Consider the following 18,215-nt stretch of genomic DNA (forward strand, 5'->3'; position numbering starts at 1 on the left):
CACGGGATACTGTGTTCATGAGAAATGAGAGGGTTTTAACGATTCTGGGCTCTTTTTCCTAACACTCCCCCTCTGTCTGCTTTCCTTCGGTCTCCTGCATCTCGTCCTATCCGTCTCTCATTTAAATGTATAAATAGGGCTTAAATCTCTCTCATCTTGCTGATTAAATGAAGATAAACTGTTGTCAGGGACAAGGCTCGATTTTGTTGCAGGAAAAATGAAGACACTGTGCTGTTCACCAGAACAAGTTATTGACTTGCCAAAGTAATTTCTCCCCTCAATGATTCTCATTGTTTTAGTTTCTCCTTTCTGTGACGTTCACAATCATGCCCCCAGTTCTCTTTATGTTTCATCCACTTAAAAAGCAATTGTCTCTGTCGTCTTGTAAACCAATTCATCATGCCTTTTTCGAATACGATTACATCCAGACAAGCGGCCTCTTCCAGGCAGAGCATTTCCCCTCTTTCCCGTGGAGTTAGTTTTCGGAAGAGGAACAGCATAGCTGGGAACAGTGAGAAGATGGAAACAAAACAACAAAAAAAAGAGAGGGTGGGGGGGGGGGGTGGAAAAAAAGAAAAAAAGGATGGCTCGTGCACGTCCGTGACAAAGACGGAGCCAGATGAGGGCTCCTCTGCGCCCCACATGTGTACGGGAGAGTCGGGTCTCGCAGAGTGTGTGAAGACAGCTGGAAAATTTCCCCTGAGCCCGGGCCTAATTGAAAGCTTATCATCTTCTCTTTGTGCTTCCTGAGCGGTGGGGGATCGGCGGGGGGGGAGGACGACTCCCGTGATGAGACCTTGAGGAAATCGCCGGGAAAGAGTCAAAGCCGGTGCAGATCTGTTGTTGTGCGCTCGCGCTGTGAAGTGGAGTTCAGGCTGTCCGGGTGGAGGCTGGTGTGAGATCTGTCAGCAGGGGATTGTGTGTGTGTGTGTGTGTGTGTTCTGTGCGTGCTCAGAAATGCTTTGAGTGTGCAGAGTTAATTGAATACAGTGTGTGTCGTGGCTGCGTGTGTGCGTCCCGAGGCTTTGTTGTTCTGCCAGCGCTGCCCCCATAGAAGGCCCGAATGCAGACCCAGCCGAAGCCATAGAGAACGAGAGAAAGAAAAGAAGGGAGAGGTTGAATGTGAAGAGAGGATGAAAGAGACGAGAAACCAGCGTAGATGCACGACAGGAGAGTACAATAAATAGGGGGGAATAAAAGAGTGACTAACATGAAGGAAAAACAAAGGCGTTTGGTAGTGAAAGCCCTTTCATGGTACATCAACAGGTGGCATTAGTTTGAGAGGGAGGAATTGTGGGTATTGGATTTCAGGTTAACCACATGAGACACGTGAAATCAGACCACCCCACGAGGTAGCATCTCAAGTGTTTAAAATCGCTCGGGCCCCTGGACGGGCCCGACGGATGCCATCAGCGCGCCCGCCGCACAAATTAACAACTGCATAGCTGGTAAACCCCCCCCCCCCCCCCGCCCCCCCCAAAAAAAAACTAAACAAGAGAGCTGACATTCCAAGCGTCTGCCGTTTTGTTGCAAACGAGTGACAACTCGCCGAGGCGGAGGCTGCCAGGCCAGTGTGGCTTTATATGCGCTCCGGGTACCACCAGGCCGAGGCGAGGTGTGGGTGACTGCCGGGGGGGGGGAGCGTGGTCAGTGGGAGAGAAGGCAGGTCAGTTATTAAAAGGGGGATCGTGGGGTAACAGATGAATAGCCGGCGCTGCGAGGTAGGGGGGGGGGGGGCGGCAGAATATGCCGACATGAAATCGGGTCCCACGAATGTTTATGGGTTGTTTTTTTTATTTTTTTATTTGCTGCTCGTTTTGTCAGCTGATGCGATGGCGTCTGCGATGGTGGTGATGAGTTGCACGCCGTGCCTCCGTGTTCAATGTTTTCACTCTCAACACCTCCAGCCCTGTTAAACCATGAAATATGTCGCAATCCAGACATTTAGTTTCAAAATGTGAAAACTGTTATGGTATGCAACAGTTTTTATAGCAATGTGAATGATGTTGAAGAATGTGGCCATAAATGCGGAACCTAACTCAAATGTGGGTGGGATGTAAATATATATATATATATATACACATACACAAGAAAAGCTGAAAGGAAAAATGATTGTTGTCATAACTCTCTTCTTTCCAAAAAAAGTTACTTTTAATAAATCAGACCCCAGCTGTTCAGACAAAAGTGAGACATGTTTTTTTTAATTAAAATGATTAAAAACTACATTATCCGCAAACTTTACAAGCACTCAATATGGAAGCATAAAACGATGCCGTTACATACATAGATGAGATTCTTAAATTAACATATCAGTTTCTGATGTACATGCTTTGAGCTTCAAGAGAAATGAAAGGAGCAAGACAAATGAACACGTTGGTATACGAAAAGGAAACCGATAAGAGAGAAACATTGTGCTCTTTAATCCAACAACAATGAAGTACAACTCTAACAGTGTGGCGTCCTGGTCTTGCATAAAGAAAGCCAGACGTCTTTCCCATCGTCCAGACAGAGTATCACAGGCGGTTGTGAAGATCTTTGGTTTTTTTTCTCTTTTAAGGAACCGCACAAGTATCACAAAGCACACATGTGGTTTCCCTAGCTGCATGAGTTTTGCCCGTAATAAAGAAAGGTCCTCTATTGTACGAGGACTCCAGAGGAGAGAGCAGGGAAACGTGCTTTTGCTCCAAAACAAAGGGACACTATTTCTGATTGTTGACAACAAAGGAGCAACAAGAGAGGGGGTGTTTACGTGACACCTTGCATAACTTATTAAAATTAGTTTTTTTTTTTTACCTGAGCTGTAAATACAAGCCTTTTTAGATCACTTTGAAACTAAATCTTTCCCAGTCATGGCCCCCCCCCCCCTTTTTTAGAAGTGTTTTCTAGTAGATATCAGACACCCGATAGCTGCTGCAAAGGCCTTCACGCAGCTCATACCCAGGAGTTCTGTGCAGGCGGGTGAATTATTGGCAGAGCCATGAGCCCCTGGCACTGTTGATCAGTAAATTAGACCAGAAAAAAGAGAGAATCAGGGCCATAAAGGCTTCAAAGCGCTCCCTGACTTCACAGAACAAAGGCAACTGTGCACAACAAGGCATGTTTCTTCTTTTTGCATAACTGCCCTTGGTGCCGGTAAGAAGATACTCCGACCCCACCTCCTCCTCCTCCTCCTCCTCCTCCTCCTGTCCCTTCATCCTCACACTCATCCTCCTCCAGGCATTGAAGGATCACATGTGCACAACTGCAGGGGAAAGGCCCTCTGGACAGGGGGAATGTTCACACACACCTGTACTGCAGGAATGTGTGTGTGTGTGTGTGTGTGTTTGTGTGTCTACTTGCGACACTGTTAATTAATTGGCAAAGGGGTTTGTTTAAAGGACACTTAAAGTGTGTGTTCAGCAGATCAAGTGAAGGAATATTTTACTTAGGCAGAGTTTCAGATATTTGTAAATACATAATAAAAAAAGAGAATCAAATTCAAACATAGTGCAAAAATTAAGCGAATGGCTTATTTAGCGCAGGAAGGCAATTAGGAAATTGTTTAAAAGGATTACGGCTCTAGATACACCATCTCACTAACAGACGATCCGTTGGGCGTGGTTCATAAGGAATAAAAGTTTTTAGTGCATCAAAGCTACATTGGAAGACAAAATAATTACATTAAAAGTTTTTTTTTTTATAATTTAGTAGCAATATATTACACAAATTCCAAATTTATACTTAACAACAAAATAAGGCATATGTACTGTATATATAAAAAAGGAAAGGTAGAGAGAAATGCTTGAGGATTTGGGGTTTATATACGCACATTTCCTCACAATTTGGCTCAAATAAATATCAAAAGTAAACCGTGTCATCCAGTCAAAAAATACTAGACAAACTTTTTTTTTCAGAAACAGGGCTTGGATATGAAATGTAAAGGGGAAAAGTAAAAGAATAGACACATCAGGATTGAAATATTCCTGCAGAAAAAAAGGAACCAATTTATACCCCTTTGTGTCTTTTACATCCCTCGACATATCAGCCTGTTGGAACTCGATGCAGAGGAAGATTCATTACTTACACTTGAGTCCCGACCAATCAAAATGCTCTTTTCATGCGCCTATTGTGTCGAAAACATCCACTGCGCGACGCAGCACCAAAGGCAAATGTGTCCGTTTTGGTTAATAAGTTAGGAAATGAAGGCGAGTCGTCCTGGATGCAACCGATCAGATGTTTTCACATCTGACGTTCACCTTCAAAAGGGGCCCGGGTTGCTACAGCAGTGCAGCCATGCTTCTCGTATGATGTCAGAGTCATGGTGGGTGGGGCAGCGTCTCTGACCAGGTGACTAGGATCAGTCCGAGCGGTCAGTTTGATCATCGTCCAAGTTCATCCGCCGTGACCAATCGATCAGTCCGCCATCGCTTTGTTCTGTCTGTTACCTGCAAATCATCCTGAAATGTTACTATGGCTTCTTTGACGTGACCCCGGCAGCTATTTACAGTTTCAGCTGAACATCTCCTCAACAGTCCTTTGTTTTTCTTTTTTTAAGAGTACATGTTTTCGCACAGTGCAGCAGTTTCCTCAAAATGTACAAAATACACGGAAGTCTTGAGAGAGTCGGTAAAACAGAAAAGGTCTTGAGAAAAAAAAGACAAACATGCAGCATCTCTCTCTCTCTATATATTTCTTTGCTTCTTTTTTTTGGTGGGGGGGGGGGGGGGGGGCTTTCAGTGTTTCATGTGTTCTTGTTCTCTTTTACTCTTTCCTCCCTCACCTGTCCTGCACCCTGTGATAATCTAGCCCTCGGTCAGTCAGTAAGGCCTCCACACGGACTCGTCCAAGCGGCCCGAGGCGCTCATGGCGGTCGGCGAGTTGCTGTGGCTGCCGTCGGCCTCCACGCCCTCGCTCTGGTTGTTCAGGCCCGGGTTCATCAGGCTGTTGCTCCCTCCGGGGCCCGTGGCCCCCGAGCAGGACAGCAGACGGGTGGGGGAGCGCTCGCCCCCGGTGTTCCCCGGCGCCACCATGGAGAACTGGTAGGACCCGGAGCCTGTGCCGTAGTACAGGTAGGAGTTGGATTGGAAGTTCTGGCTTTGGTTGTTTGAGTAGGGTGGAGGCAGGTAGGTGTGGTATCGAGAAGAGGCCGACATGCTGAGGCCGCTGATGCCGGTGCTGGAGGTGTTGGTGGAGTAGGGGAAGGCCCCCGGGTAGTGCATGCGGGGGTCTGAGAAGCGGGGGTCAGTCAGCGGCGACAGAGACGGGAAGCTGGTCCTCTGGTTGAAGAGGTCCGTAGTCCCTGTGGGAAGAAGGAAAGGAAACAAAAGGTGGGAAAGAGTCAACTGATGTTCAGCTAGGAGTAAAAAAAAAAACAGAAACAAAAGGGCAGGGAGATTTCTCAATTTCTGTTGTTTAAGTATTATTTTAGAATAATCTCCCAAACAGCAAATCTCTCCGAACCCGCTCAGACCGTCATCAGCAGTCATCAAGCCCTGGCAGCACATCGTCCCACAGACTGCTGTGAAGCGGCCCCCTCGACACGCCCCGAAACCCACTAACTCACAGTCGGAGGCGCACGGTGGCAACGGAAGGCCGAGATGAGTTGACGGGGAGAAAAGGAAAAAGCAAACGGCACAGACACAAAGAGAGAGAGAGAGAGAGAGGTCTGTTTCCTCTAATGCGTATCGCAGCCCCGAGACCTGTCAGAGTTAACTGCTAAGTGCAACCTCACAGGTAACAGAGCACTGCGAGCCCAGCTGTTCTGACTTCAGTTTCACTGCACACTTACTGATTTACCGCGCCGACAAAAGAGGAGAAAGACAAATGGCTCCGGGGTTCGACTTGGCGGTTTGCTTCTTTCGCATTTTGGGGGCCCGACTACTGTCACCAACTTCCTCAATTCAATGAACCCGCTCCCAGCGCCGCAGATGCCCTTTTTTTAATCTTTAAAGGTACCACGTCACCTCGTGTGTTTCGCCTTCATTTTGTTTCAACTTGCACTAATCGCGCCACGTCGTAAAATAGTCTTGCCTGACAAGTTAGACACAGTCCTGATATATATATATATATTTTTTTTTGAAGAAGATGAAGAAGATGAGCTGGCCGACGTCCAGGCTGGAATTATACTTTCAACCTGGTTGTTCACGTTCCAGGCTCAGTTCCTCATACCTGATGACAGCAAGCGCACACACACCTGCTGCTTGTTACCACACTTACACTCACACACACACACACACACACACCTCCATCCATGGCCATTTATCTCCCCCCCCCCCCCCCCCCTGTGTGTGGCATTCATGACTTCAATGCGTCCACATGACTGCAAGTGTAAAATGTGGATTTGGATGGCAGAGAAAAGAGAGCTTGTATTTGTGAAAAGCAAGCGCTTGCACGCCGTAGCCCTGAGGGGGGGAAGGGGGGGGGGGGGGGAGAATGCCAAACTTGCGTGCCACAGACTCATTGAAGCGTCTGGAGAACTGGGTCCATTTTCAGCTAAAATTATTTTGAAAAAGAACTGTTCCTTTGCAATTTCCATGGCCCATGCTATCCTTTTTTATTATTTATTCAGCAACACACTTCTGCAGTTGAATTTCTTTTTTCTTTTTGGGATGAGGGGGGGTGTTTCTTTTTCCAGAGTCTACCAGGCACCAGAGTCGGCCTCCATATCTGATTTCACGCGAGGAAAATCCAAGCCTTCAGCTGCTGTTGATTCGGGTGAAGTTGAGTCGGCCCACTAATTCCTACCGGACTCTCTCTCTCTCTCTCTCTCTCTGTGTCTGCTAAATTTAGGCTTCGGGGTGGAGCAGGCGGGGGGGGGGGGGATGTGTGGCGCTGGGACTTGGATGGCTCTGGCGGGCCGCGGCCCACCCCTTCTCATGATCTCCATTTAATTGGAGCCGGTGGAAACGCGTTGGCTAAACTGCGGTGGGGGGGGGTGGGGGGGGGGGGGATCGGGTCCTGTGTTCTGTCAGGGGAAACTGGACCGGACACTTATCACAACAACTTAATGGGCTTGTGCAGTATCAAGCCGCTGGCTCCGCGCCAAGATTAGCCTTGCCGCCACCTCAAAAAAAAAAAAAAAAACCTCCCCCCCCCCCCCCGTGCACAGTAGCTAGTAGTAGGAGGAGGAGAGGGCTGAACAAACCCTCGTTGGAACGGAAAACGCGTCGTATTTTTTATTTTTTTTCTCTCGCAGTCTGCTTTTCCTCTCGACCATGTCGCATACCTCGCCGCATCCCCACCCTCCCCCCCCCCCCACCCAGGATAAGTACAGGCCTCGCCGTTGCGGCGGCGGTAGCAGTGGTGTATCTTTGGCAGAGTGGGTCTTCCCCACCCGGCCTGGTAGTGGCTGCCTGCGGCCCTCCGCGCCCCCCCCCCCCCCCGAAACCACACATGATCTCCATTAGGCTCATCTGAAACGTGTTGACTAAATTGCAGGGACAGGGAGAGGGCGGATGGACCCCAGAGGGGGCCGGCTGGCACAGCCCCTCTACGTAGCAGGGTAGCTGGGAAAAATCGGGGCTTTTATAGAGAACGCGGTGTTCGGGCGCTCCCTCTTCGAGGCCTAGCTCTCTCCGGCACAGCGCCACGCTCTAATTTGAATCCTGCAACACCGAGGGCGGAGTCCTCGCCCCGTCCTGCTTTCTGCTCAGATCGAAAAGTCCACTAGTCCACAGTCAAGCGTGTAACCCAGATACGACCCGAGGTTTGCATCATTTGCGTATGGGAGAAACTGATTTTGTTTGTTAACATAAGGGCAAGTTTGAGGCGGTCGTGTGTGTGTGTGTGTGTGTGTGTGTGCACGTGCACGCGCGTCTGCCCGCATGTGGTGGACCTGGCGATGGAGAGATGCAAATACAGGCGCTCACCTGTGAAATGTTTACTCAGGCTCGATGCAAACTGTGACGGGCCGGCGCCCGGGGAATGGTGACTCAGGCAAATAAGTGGAGGGGAGGAAACGCGGAAGGGAGGCCCGTCCAGTTCGGCGCACCGGGATCGATTTCTCCCCGCCCCCTCCCGCTTGCCGCGGCGGGCAACATGATCCAACTGACTGGTTTGGGTGGGTTTTTTTTTTTCGAAGCCCGCAGGCCTTAAAGGTTCGGGCGATTTTTGGGCCGCGATGACGACGACAATGACCACGACGACGAGGCAACTCGATGCCCAGGTGGAGCTGCAGCGCGGGGGCCCGAATAATAGGAGACCCAAATGAACACAAATGATCTGCAGGTGTTTATTCAGGCACCACGGCGCATCACGTCGGATGCAAATGATAATCACCTCTGCGCCTGCGGCACCGTGGTCAAACAGCCCCAAAGCCTCGGCCCCCCCTGTTCGGCACATTATTCACGTGAGCACTGAGGGTTTTGCATGTCGGCGACTTGTGACACGCAGCACAGGCAAGTGCCCGAGAGGTTTGTGATCACAAAAAGAAACCTGAGATTTTCCTAATGCGTCGACAAACAAGTTGGCATGATTAATATGTGTGTTTGTTAAGTAAATTATTTTCTATGAGAGATATGATACTTCCCTGGAAGGCCACTGACGCAATGTGTGTTTTGCTGACCCTGGACTGTGCGTACTGTTATTGTAAAGATAAAGGCATTTGAATACAAGTAGCACCATCGTTTAATACACATCCCTCGGAGCTCTGCCCGCGTTTTGTTTGTCCCGATCACATCACATGGCTCGGTGGACGGGTGGGAGGCAGAGGGGGCTGTTGGACAGCAGCAAAGGACCACATTTTTAGGAACGTTCCCGGAGGGTTTAGTGGGGCCCAAAACACACTAATCGAATCGTCATACCAACACCCTGTGTTATGCCATTTGCGTTAGTCCCCACTTCTGCTCTCAACTTTGTTTGTCCTAATTTTAAACGCTTACGAAATGTCCAATTTCAAACAAAGCTTTGTGCACGCATGCAGTTCACGTCGGACCGTGGAAGCGGGGCGGCCGGGCTTCAGTGGAGGAAAAAAGATGAAGAGTGAGGGAGAGGGGCGTTGCGGTGTCTCACCTGGCCATGGTCTCAGGTCCTCCTCCACCTTGCATGTCTTCAGAGCGGGGGTGTCCATTTGCTCCTGCCACAGGGCTAATGTAACACACAATATGAACAATAGGTGAGCACTATGATCTGCTTTTTGGGAATAAGTCAGTGGAATTTGTGCAGTGATTTTTTTCTTTTTTCTTTTCGTGGTTGTATGTGTGAGCAGTGAGGCGAGGAAAAGCACTGCCCGCGCCATAGAAATCTCAAGCGCCATCCAAAAACACCTCGCCACGACACACTTGTCAAAACTGTCTTGACATCTGGCGGTTTGGAGACGTGTCTTCCTGTCACAGGTCGGCCTCTGCTGACTGAGCAGCGAGGACTTTTTTTTTTTTTTTTTTCTCTCTCTCACACCGGAGTGAGACCCCGGCCTGGAAAAACATTGCCTGATGGGTGCCTGGGAGATATTTTTGGGTCTTTTTCAGGCGAGACACCGGCGGGGCGGGGGCGGGGGGGGGGGCCCCAGCGGAGACCTGTGAAGCGCGGGACACTCGCTGGCCTGTCCGTCCCGGGCCGCGGAGGAGGGTCGCGGACCCGCTGGCCCGACGCGTGGGACCCTGCTTCACACTCCCCCGGCCACACCGCAGGGGGGCCCAGCACAAACGGGGGGCTGTTTGCTCTCGGGTCTGAGGAGGCGGCGCGGTTGCTGGGCGACTGCTAGCCTCTGAACACTGTTACATACTCCTCCCCCCCCCCCTCTCTCTCTCTTTCTTGACTGCACAACGTTTGAAGCAAAAAAACATATTACAGGAGCATTTTTTTTTTATATTGCTACAAATCCAAGCCCTTTGCTGTTGAGATACCGCAAAATAGTAACCTCCTAACACCCTAGTAGAGGCAAATAGGGGCGGAGAGGGATGCCAGAAGCGGGAGGCCTCCGGGGTGGTGGGGGGGGGGGGGTTGTTCACCTATAGCCGCACTGGGCTCGCCATGTGTAAGATCTGTGCTTCCCCTGGAGCTCCTCCACTTCCTCTGCAAAGACCCAAATCAGCACTCAGTCACCGAGAGGTCCCGCACTATTCCCCACAATGGCAAATTCTTACACATAAATGGCCTTATTCAGAACCGCTTCCAAGCAGCTGGTGCGATCCGCTCAAGAAAATAAACATTTCCTTCAAATATTTTGATTGGCCGGCAGACAACGTCAATACCGGGGGCACAGATTACCCCTGTTAATAGGAGGGCCGCCCCCCCCCCCCCCCCCCCCTCCTCCTGTGGGCGGAGCCTAGGAAGTGTGGAGGCGCAGGGGGCAGAAGCGCCGACTGCGTCACTAACAAGCAGCTTTTGGGTTGGTGCCAGCTGCAGTTTTCTTCTTTTCTTCTTCTTCTTTTTTTTGCGCCGCTTTTTTGAAGTCCACGCGTGGATGAAAGCGGCCCCGGCCCGAGAAGACGCTTTGAGCCAAAATGGCGCCCATCCCCGTGACTCCGGATCCAGCGACGCCTCTTGAGACACGCAAAAGCGGCCTGCCGTAATGAAGCGTGTCATTGAGACACAGTGAATGCCGGCCCTTGTGCTGGCTTCCTGTTTCGCTTAAGGCCTCAGGCGTCGCAGCGGGCAGAGAATGTGAGCGGGCCGGCAGGACCCGAAAGAAAGACGCCAGCGGAGGGAAGGAGGGAGAAAAGGGAGCGTGTTAGAGAGGGGAGGAACACGGCCTTGGCTCAGCTATGCGGGACATTTGATACGTCTTTTGAGCCCTCACTTAAAACGTGAGCAAAAACAAACACATGGGGCTGAAAAATCCTATGTTCTCTTTGAGAGCTCGCCGTCCTCCCGCCCTTCCCCTCGCCACAGACTCAATAGAGACTGTTCATGGCACACATGTCGTTTCTGTAATTGCTGAAATGTAAAACTCAGCCGGACTCTGATGTGAAATTATAACTTACACAAACAGTTGAGTCTGGTAAAAAACAACTTGCTCTCACTTCTCTTTTTCTTTTTCTTTTTTTTTTTTCCACCAAGGAGGCGGCTTCAAAAGATTTTTTTTTCTTCTTTTCTTTCTTTTCTTTTTTTTTTTGTTAAGAACAAAAACATTTTCAGTTTGAATTATTCATCTCGGGGGTCACCAAAAGAAAGTAACCACAAGTGAAACTTTCAGGCACCATAACAAATAAACTGCGTGGCAGCCATTGACATATTATGTAAATAGTGCAGAGCAGCAGTGAAAAAGCTGCGTCTAAAGTACCGGCCCAGATTCCTGCTCCTTTTTGGTTGTGTTGGCCCTGCGAGGGCCAGCTTCCTGCTCGGGGGTTTGGCAGAAAGCAGCATGAAACCCAACTGGCGTGACGGCTCTACTCTAAAGTCCACACCGCGGCTACCTGACGCTGCTAATTTCCTGTCTCGCGCTCGCTTCTAATTGGCTGATCATGTCATCCTGGATGTGTGAATTAGTGTGAGCCTCGCGGCCCGCCGCGGTAGCAGAGTGCCCGCCTCGAACTTTGTGGGGGGGCGAGAGGGGGGTTGGTGGGGGGGGGGCTTGTTTACGCGGTGCAAACAGTGTGGTCAGTGTGGACGGGGAAGGAGGGGCCGCCGCCGCGTTTGGGGCTGGTGCGCCATCAAACGGGACTTTCTCACGTTAAGTCCGGTCCAGAGGCCTGAACGCGGCGGACAGCGGGGGGGGGGGGGAGAGGAAGCCAGAGGTAACATTTGGGGCACCGTGGTAATAGGAAGAAAAAAAATTGGGTTTGCTTCTTTTGAAATAGGACTTTAAATAAGCATATTATTTCTGCAAGACTTTTTGGATCCCTTATTCAAACACACACACACACACACACACTTTTGGACCCTCATCAAAGCGTCGAGCACCTTGACTCGATGGCGGAACGTTATGCTAGTATCTGATTCCCATCTTCAGAGTGAAAAACACAGGTGTTGTTTAATGACACCGGCTCTAAAGTGAGTTTTTATTTTTTATTTGGATGATTAAATTGATACTTTGGTGAGCTCCCTCCCACTTCTCAGCATTAAAACATATTTAAGTTAAAGGGGCTGCTATTGTCTGGAATGTCTCTCGGAGCGTCGGCCAGGGGCTTGTTCAGTTTCGTCTGCGCTTAAAATGTAACGAGGTAAAAATCTGGAACCGTCTCCTACTTTGAAGAAAATCTTGATGTCATGTCATTTTTCTTGCAAAGCACCGTGTACCATCAACGCAGCGTCACAGTAAGAATTAAAAAAAGACACACTCCGCTCTGTACAAGAACCAGAAGAGAGAGAGAGAGAGAGAGAAAAAAAAAGAAGCCTGCCACCCACATAGTATACACATGTACCTCACTTGAGGTTTTGAAAACCAGAATAACAATTTAGTACTTGATTGTCAGAGTGTCGGATTTGCTTTACTGCACTAGTTGAACCACTAACCCACGCACACACGCACACACACAGGCGTTCCCTCCGCCCCTCGCTGAGAATCATTCCACACGTCTAGCAGGCTTACCTGTGGCCACACGAGAACAAAAAACAAGCGGCGAACGCAGCGTCTGCCAGCGCGCAGGATTCCTGTCACTGCACGCTCTGTAATGAGCTCTTAATTACCCCGTCTGGGCCGCTTGCAGCGCAGAACTTGCAACATCGGGGGCCCCCGCGATTGAGCGCTTGGTATTTCCAACGTGCCCCGCTGGTGCAATCCGAGACGCGGAAGGCGGCGATTCGCCGCTCAGACGACGACGACGTGAAGCGAGGTGGCTTCAGGAGATGACGCTGTAGTCTCAGTTGTTTTTTTTGTTTGTTTTTTTTCCCCAGTTTTCTTTGAGGGGAGAAACGCCCCCCCCCCTCTCTCCGCCCTCGGATAATGGAAAACAACTTTTGTAACAGCGAGGCGGGAATCCATGTAATTATAACGTGTTGCGATCTATCGCCCGGCAATTCCCAAACAAACAGGCCCCTGGATTTAAAGTATCTGCAAAATACAACAGCGTCTGGCGGCGCGGCCCGAAGCGGAGACGTGTGTGCTGTTGATGTGTAAACACCTCCCCTCGTCTCTCCCCCCCCCCCCCCCCCCCCTTGGGTTTTATTAGAACACGTCTATTTATGCACGAGCTTCCCTTGTGATGCCGCGCCGTCGCCGCTTCCTGCGAGCGTGCGGGGGGGGTGGGGGGGGCGCCAGCGCTCGCCGCCATGCTTTATACACATCCACGACGATAAAAAGCGAGGTGGTGGGGAGAAGGCCCCTCCCCACAACCCAAACTCATTTATAATAATTTTAGCGCTCCTGCCCCGCGGTGTTGCCGCCATGACGGTAATACCACAGATTAAGGCGTGTGGTTTTAGCAGCCCTTCCCCTCGTCTGTCTCACACACTCCTCGCAGACGGCCTGCAGCCACTCGAGACCTTTCTCTGACAGCTCGGATGTTGTGTTCATGTGTTTGTGTTCATGTGTTTGTGCTCATGTGTTTGTGCTCATGTGTTTGTGCTCATGTGTTTGTGCTCATGTGTACGGGCCGTACTTGCGCGCGGCAAAAACTGCGGCCTTTTGAGGCCTGTGGCTCTTTCATTCTCTGATCTTGTGCGTGGCAGACTGCTGTCTGGGCCGAGTCTGTACGCCCCCCCCTCCCCCCCCACGCGTTTAAGTCAACCCTCAGAAACCTAAATCTCAGTATTGGCCTAGCTGGGGGGGGGGGGGGGGGGGGGCTTTTTATCGGCAGACGAGCTAAGGAGCTCACGCCAAACCCGAACCCATCAGAAAGTGATCATCACAGTGGCTGTATTGTGGTGAAGCGCCGCCGTGTTTATTTTCTTCGCAGCCAGTCGGCCAGGTTTTTTTTTTTTTTTTGAAAATGTTCTCTCCTCGGTAAAAGGCCGCGCAAAGGAACAAAATCAACACCGACGGGTCCCGTGCTCTCGGCGGCGAGACGGGCCCTTGGCGCGGCCTGCGCTCAGCACAAGGCCAAACGGAGGTGGATACACGCCGATAGATGTCCACCCACACACAGCGGCATGCTGATACAAAGGTAATGACAGTCATTAGCTAGCATGTGAACTAGAGAGTGGGTGGGAGAGGTCGGCACACTGTGTGTGTGTGTGTGTTTAGTCTGTATGCTGGTAAAGAGGCTCTGACATTTGACGGAGAGTGAACACTCATCCTCACTCCAAGCATCACCCACGCAGCTGTCCACACACACACACACACACACAAAACATCGCACCACCTCAGTCTGGGTTCCATCCCCCCCCCCCCCACGCACGATCAGTCTGAGAGTGACGTGATTGCCAAGGTAGCGGGCGGCTGTCAAATTCCTGAGGCTGTAGCGCGGTGTGCCGAGGCCAGCTTCAGCGTCCCCCCCGGGGCCAAGCAGGGTTGGCAGCACCCGCCGTGCCACCTGGCCACAGACTCAACCCATGCGCGATGCAGGGGGCCCCCCGGACCCACCAAACGCAGGGCATCCTGGGACAAAACTGACCCCTCGGGCGGAAACGCCACACGGTAACGTGGCGTGGTGGATTACTTACCCCGCGGCCAAATGAAATAAAATCTGTCTCTTTGAAGGATGGATTTACTAGAGGGGGGTGTTGGTTGGTTGTGGTTGTACGTATCGGTGGTCCTCACCTTGTGTGGTGCTTAGGTGGGTTTGGTGGATGGGGCGGGGGTTATTGTTCACCGGGCCTATCCGCATAGACCGCTGGTAGCGCTCGATCTCTGACAGCCTGTCCGAGAACTGCATCTTCTGGGGGTCTTCTATCTTCACTCTGTGCCCTGAAACAGCGACATGAGGAGGACGGGTAAGAAATAAAATCAAGGACGGGCCAGTTTACCAACGACACAACCAGGAACATGGCACAAGGCAGCACTTTATATTTCCAGCGTTTTGCAAAAAAAAAATAAAAAATAGCAAAGACAATAACAAGAGTCCCATTGGAAAACCTTTCCTTCCTCCAAGTGCTAAAAAAAACAAGCTGTTCTTCGCCTTAATGTAAAATCCACTTGGACCGTGAAGTTCCGTCAGTATCCTCCCTGACACGGGGTGACATTATTTAAAGGGAGGGCGGGAGACACAGTCACCGTGTTTTCAGCTTGCAAACACAACAATATTATTAGGATGTTAGCAGACCTTGACACACATCGACTAGACACTAAGTGTTACCCAAACTGCACCTGCTGCCGCGTCATCCACGGATAACGACAGCCCGTAAGCGGTCGAAAATAAGCGTGTGATAAACACTGGAATCTGAACTCTATGAAACGATAAACTCCGAATTATGACAACAGGGACTGCCGTGAACCGCTGAAGCCAAGTGGTCTCTATCTTAGCCGCCTTACTTTTAAAAAAGAAAGCAAGAAAGTGAGTAAATCTGTCCAAAAAAACACTAGTCACATACGCCTACACACACACACACACATTCAGCATTGACTGACACAGCACTTAGTCAGAAGGAACCACCCAGACGAGGCTACCAGACCATATAGTCATCAGTGTTGAACATAAAGGATAAAGAAAGAGACTGTGTTAGTGTGTGTGTGTGTGTGTGTGTGTTTGTGTGCAGGATGTGAGAATAAGTGAAGCATAGCTGCTACATCTCTTTCTTATCCAGACCACTGAAAACTAACCAACACACTTAGTGCCCTTATCACTTTGATGTCCCGTTCAGGGAGATGGTAAAAAAAAACCTTTCTGTACTTGCCTTTTATGTAGACACACACATACGCAGACATGTGGAAATACACATGGCCTCACACACACACACACGGGCATGTACATGTGAGCACACGTTAAACGTCAGACGCGAGTCCGGATGAGGGCGATGCCTCTAATGGGAGGAAGAGATTTTAATGTTTAACTATCAATGCACCGAAACCGAGTGTGAAGCGGCATGTATACATTCTGTGGTTTTCTCCCTGGTATCTCCACAGAGTGGCCTAATGTGAAGTAATGGCTGGATTTGAATATTTTATCACTATATAAAGGGGGCAAAGCAGACGGCCAATATGGATTTTGCCCGTCCTCTCTCTCCACTGACCCATGGGCAATATATCTTCCCTCGGAGGCTGACCCATGGGTAAAGTTTCCTCTCGTTTACCGCTCTGTCCATTTGTTTGGTGCCCACCACCTCCCCTCCGTCCTCTCTTTTACGAACGGTATAGAACAGATCTGGCATCCACGGCCCCCCGACACACACACACACACACACACACACACACGCTGCACAAAAGGGTCCGCGGCCGCGCTTTGATGCGCCGACACAATGTCTGAACAGAAAACCCCTTTCTGTCCCGAGTGCTGCACATTCTTTATTCACACCTAAGATCCACACATCTGTTGCACTTGTGTGTGCGTGTGTGCGCATTGATTGTGCTCCGTGCCGTTACTCGGGAACGCGGGGTGGGACACGCGCCGACACAAACTCCTGTAATATCTTTTAAAAAAATGTTTTATTCGCACTCACATGTGGCCAGCCGGGCCTTCTCTTTAAACACTGATGGAAGGAATGAAGGCCTGCGTCGTTCTCACTCAGTCTCTCTCTCACACACACACACACACACACACATACATAGACACTGTGGCTACTGTCTGCTCCAGGCCAGAGCAGGGGCGGCCGGGGGAAGCAGCCCTCCAAATATAGCCCCTATATGTGTCCTTGTGTAGTTATTAAGAGATTTACACCACGTCAAAGGGCTGAGGTCGGGGGAAACGATACATCCCACCGCTTTATGGTCGGAAAAAATAGGAAAGACAGACCTGATGGAAGAAAAAACGATAATTGCTCAGTATTTCTGCGGCCGGTGGCGGTCTGAGATGAATTGGCGGGCTCTTTAGGGTTGAAAGTGATCATCGAGCTGCCCACAGGCGCACACTCGAGCCTCTAGCCGTGAACCCCCGTGGACGGGTTCCAGTTGGCAGCGGCGGCGCGGGGCGTTGGGGCGACGCGCTGTTTGGAGTCTTCCAGTGGAGGCTGCAGTGGGCTGATCCTTTTTTTTCCTTTGTGTGGAGGCGCGGAGGCCTGGCGCTCATTAACCCCCCGGGGGGGGGAAGGGGGGGTTAGGGGAGGTGGGGGGCCCGCGGTCGCTGTTGACACCACTAATCAACTGGGAGAGGACCCAAAACTTTCTTTTCCTCTTCCTCTCCCGTCTGCCTTTTTGGTCTCTGGGACAAGGCTCGCTCACATCCTTCCTCTCCGCTTTTAAGACGCTTCGTAACTGCTAAAGAGACTGTGGTGAGGCTCCATATTTCCTCGACTTCATGCGCATCCCATGATCAGGCAGTTTAGATTAGATTTACTCCGGAGGCCCGCTGCGAGTTTACCACAGAAGGAAAGAAGGAACCATTTATTCATCATTTTTTTGTCTTTTTAGTTATAAAAATGACACGTTTAGTCTACATTGTACCCGTATTCCAGGCATACCTGCACTGTTTGTGACTTAGAGAGATATTCTAAATCCAAATCAAATGGATGGAGACGCTGGGCCTGTGTCTACCAGTCAAACGCTGCGTTGACGCCCTTCCGTTTGGCCAGTTTGACCCCCGCCCGGAGCCGCAGTGCGTCCGCGCCGACCGGCAGCGCTTGACTTCTACTCTGCAGGTCCGGGGGGCCAGAGGGGGGGCCAGAGGGGTGCCAGCGCTCCACGCCGGACCCATTTCAGAGGGGTTTCTGTGGTCGGATGAATATTTAATGTGTCAGGGTGCACTTAGGAGAGAATGCCCTTGTTTTTGTCTCGCTATGATATCATAACCACAAGATAGAGCTGGGAGCTGAGGGGCCAATGCACACATGAGGCCTAAACAGCAGCGCTCAATAAGCACCCCGGAGCCGGAGTGGATGCTAAAGGTTTTAGATTTACTAGCCTCCCCTCCAGAGTAAGTCGCATCATCTGAAAGCATAATGAAGGTCTATGTAGAACAAATAAAATGCTTCATATAAAATGTCTGGTATTAACAATCTAGTCAAACGCCACGGCTGTGAGCCGAAGAAATGGGTGTGCCGCTCTCTCTGCCCCGCTTTGTTTTCTGTGCGTGTGTGTCTTTTTTTTAATTTTTTTTAATTTGAGCGTTTTATCTCTGCTGCAGAACAACCGTCTGCGCTTTGAAGCGCACGCACGCACGCTCAAGTGCAGACGACTTGCGCAAAGCGCCAAGCTATTTTTTTCTTTTTTCTTTCGAGAGGCGACCACATGCAGCAGACTGCGCCCGAGCCTTCCCTCTGCACAAAGCCCATATCAGCTCCGCTCAGAGGCCGTGTTTGCTCAGCGAGGTGACAGCCGGGCCTTTAAC

The 18,215-nt window shown here is 50.5% G+C and overlaps 1 protein-coding gene across 3 annotated transcripts in view; it reads right to left on the reverse strand.

Moving 5' to 3' along the window:
- Positions 1–2,849: 2,849 nt before the first annotated feature.
- runx3 (RUNX family transcription factor 3) overlaps positions 2,850–18,215 on the reverse strand; it is a 42,503-nt gene continuing 27,137 nt past the window's right edge. The window contains exons 5-7 of one of the 3 annotated variants that reach the window (XM_037486471.2): positions 14,558–14,704; positions 8,989–9,063; positions 2,850–5,278 (exon numbers count right to left, since the gene is read on the reverse strand). In XM_037486471.2, coding sequence (XP_037342368.2) covers positions 4,797–5,278; positions 8,989–9,063; positions 14,558–14,704 — 704 coding nt within the window. In that variant the 3' untranslated portion in view covers positions 2,850–4,796. The remainder of the gene's footprint in view (positions 5,279–8,988; positions 9,064–14,557; positions 14,705–18,215) is intronic. The other 2 variants (XM_037486474.2, XM_037486473.2) reach the window with 2 other exon arrangements.

Source organism: Pungitius pungitius, chromosome 14 (assembly GCF_949316345.1).
Source record: "Pungitius pungitius chromosome 14, fPunPun2.1, whole genome shotgun sequence".
Taxonomy (NCBI): Eukaryota; Metazoa; Chordata; class Actinopteri; order Perciformes; family Gasterosteidae; genus Pungitius; species Pungitius pungitius.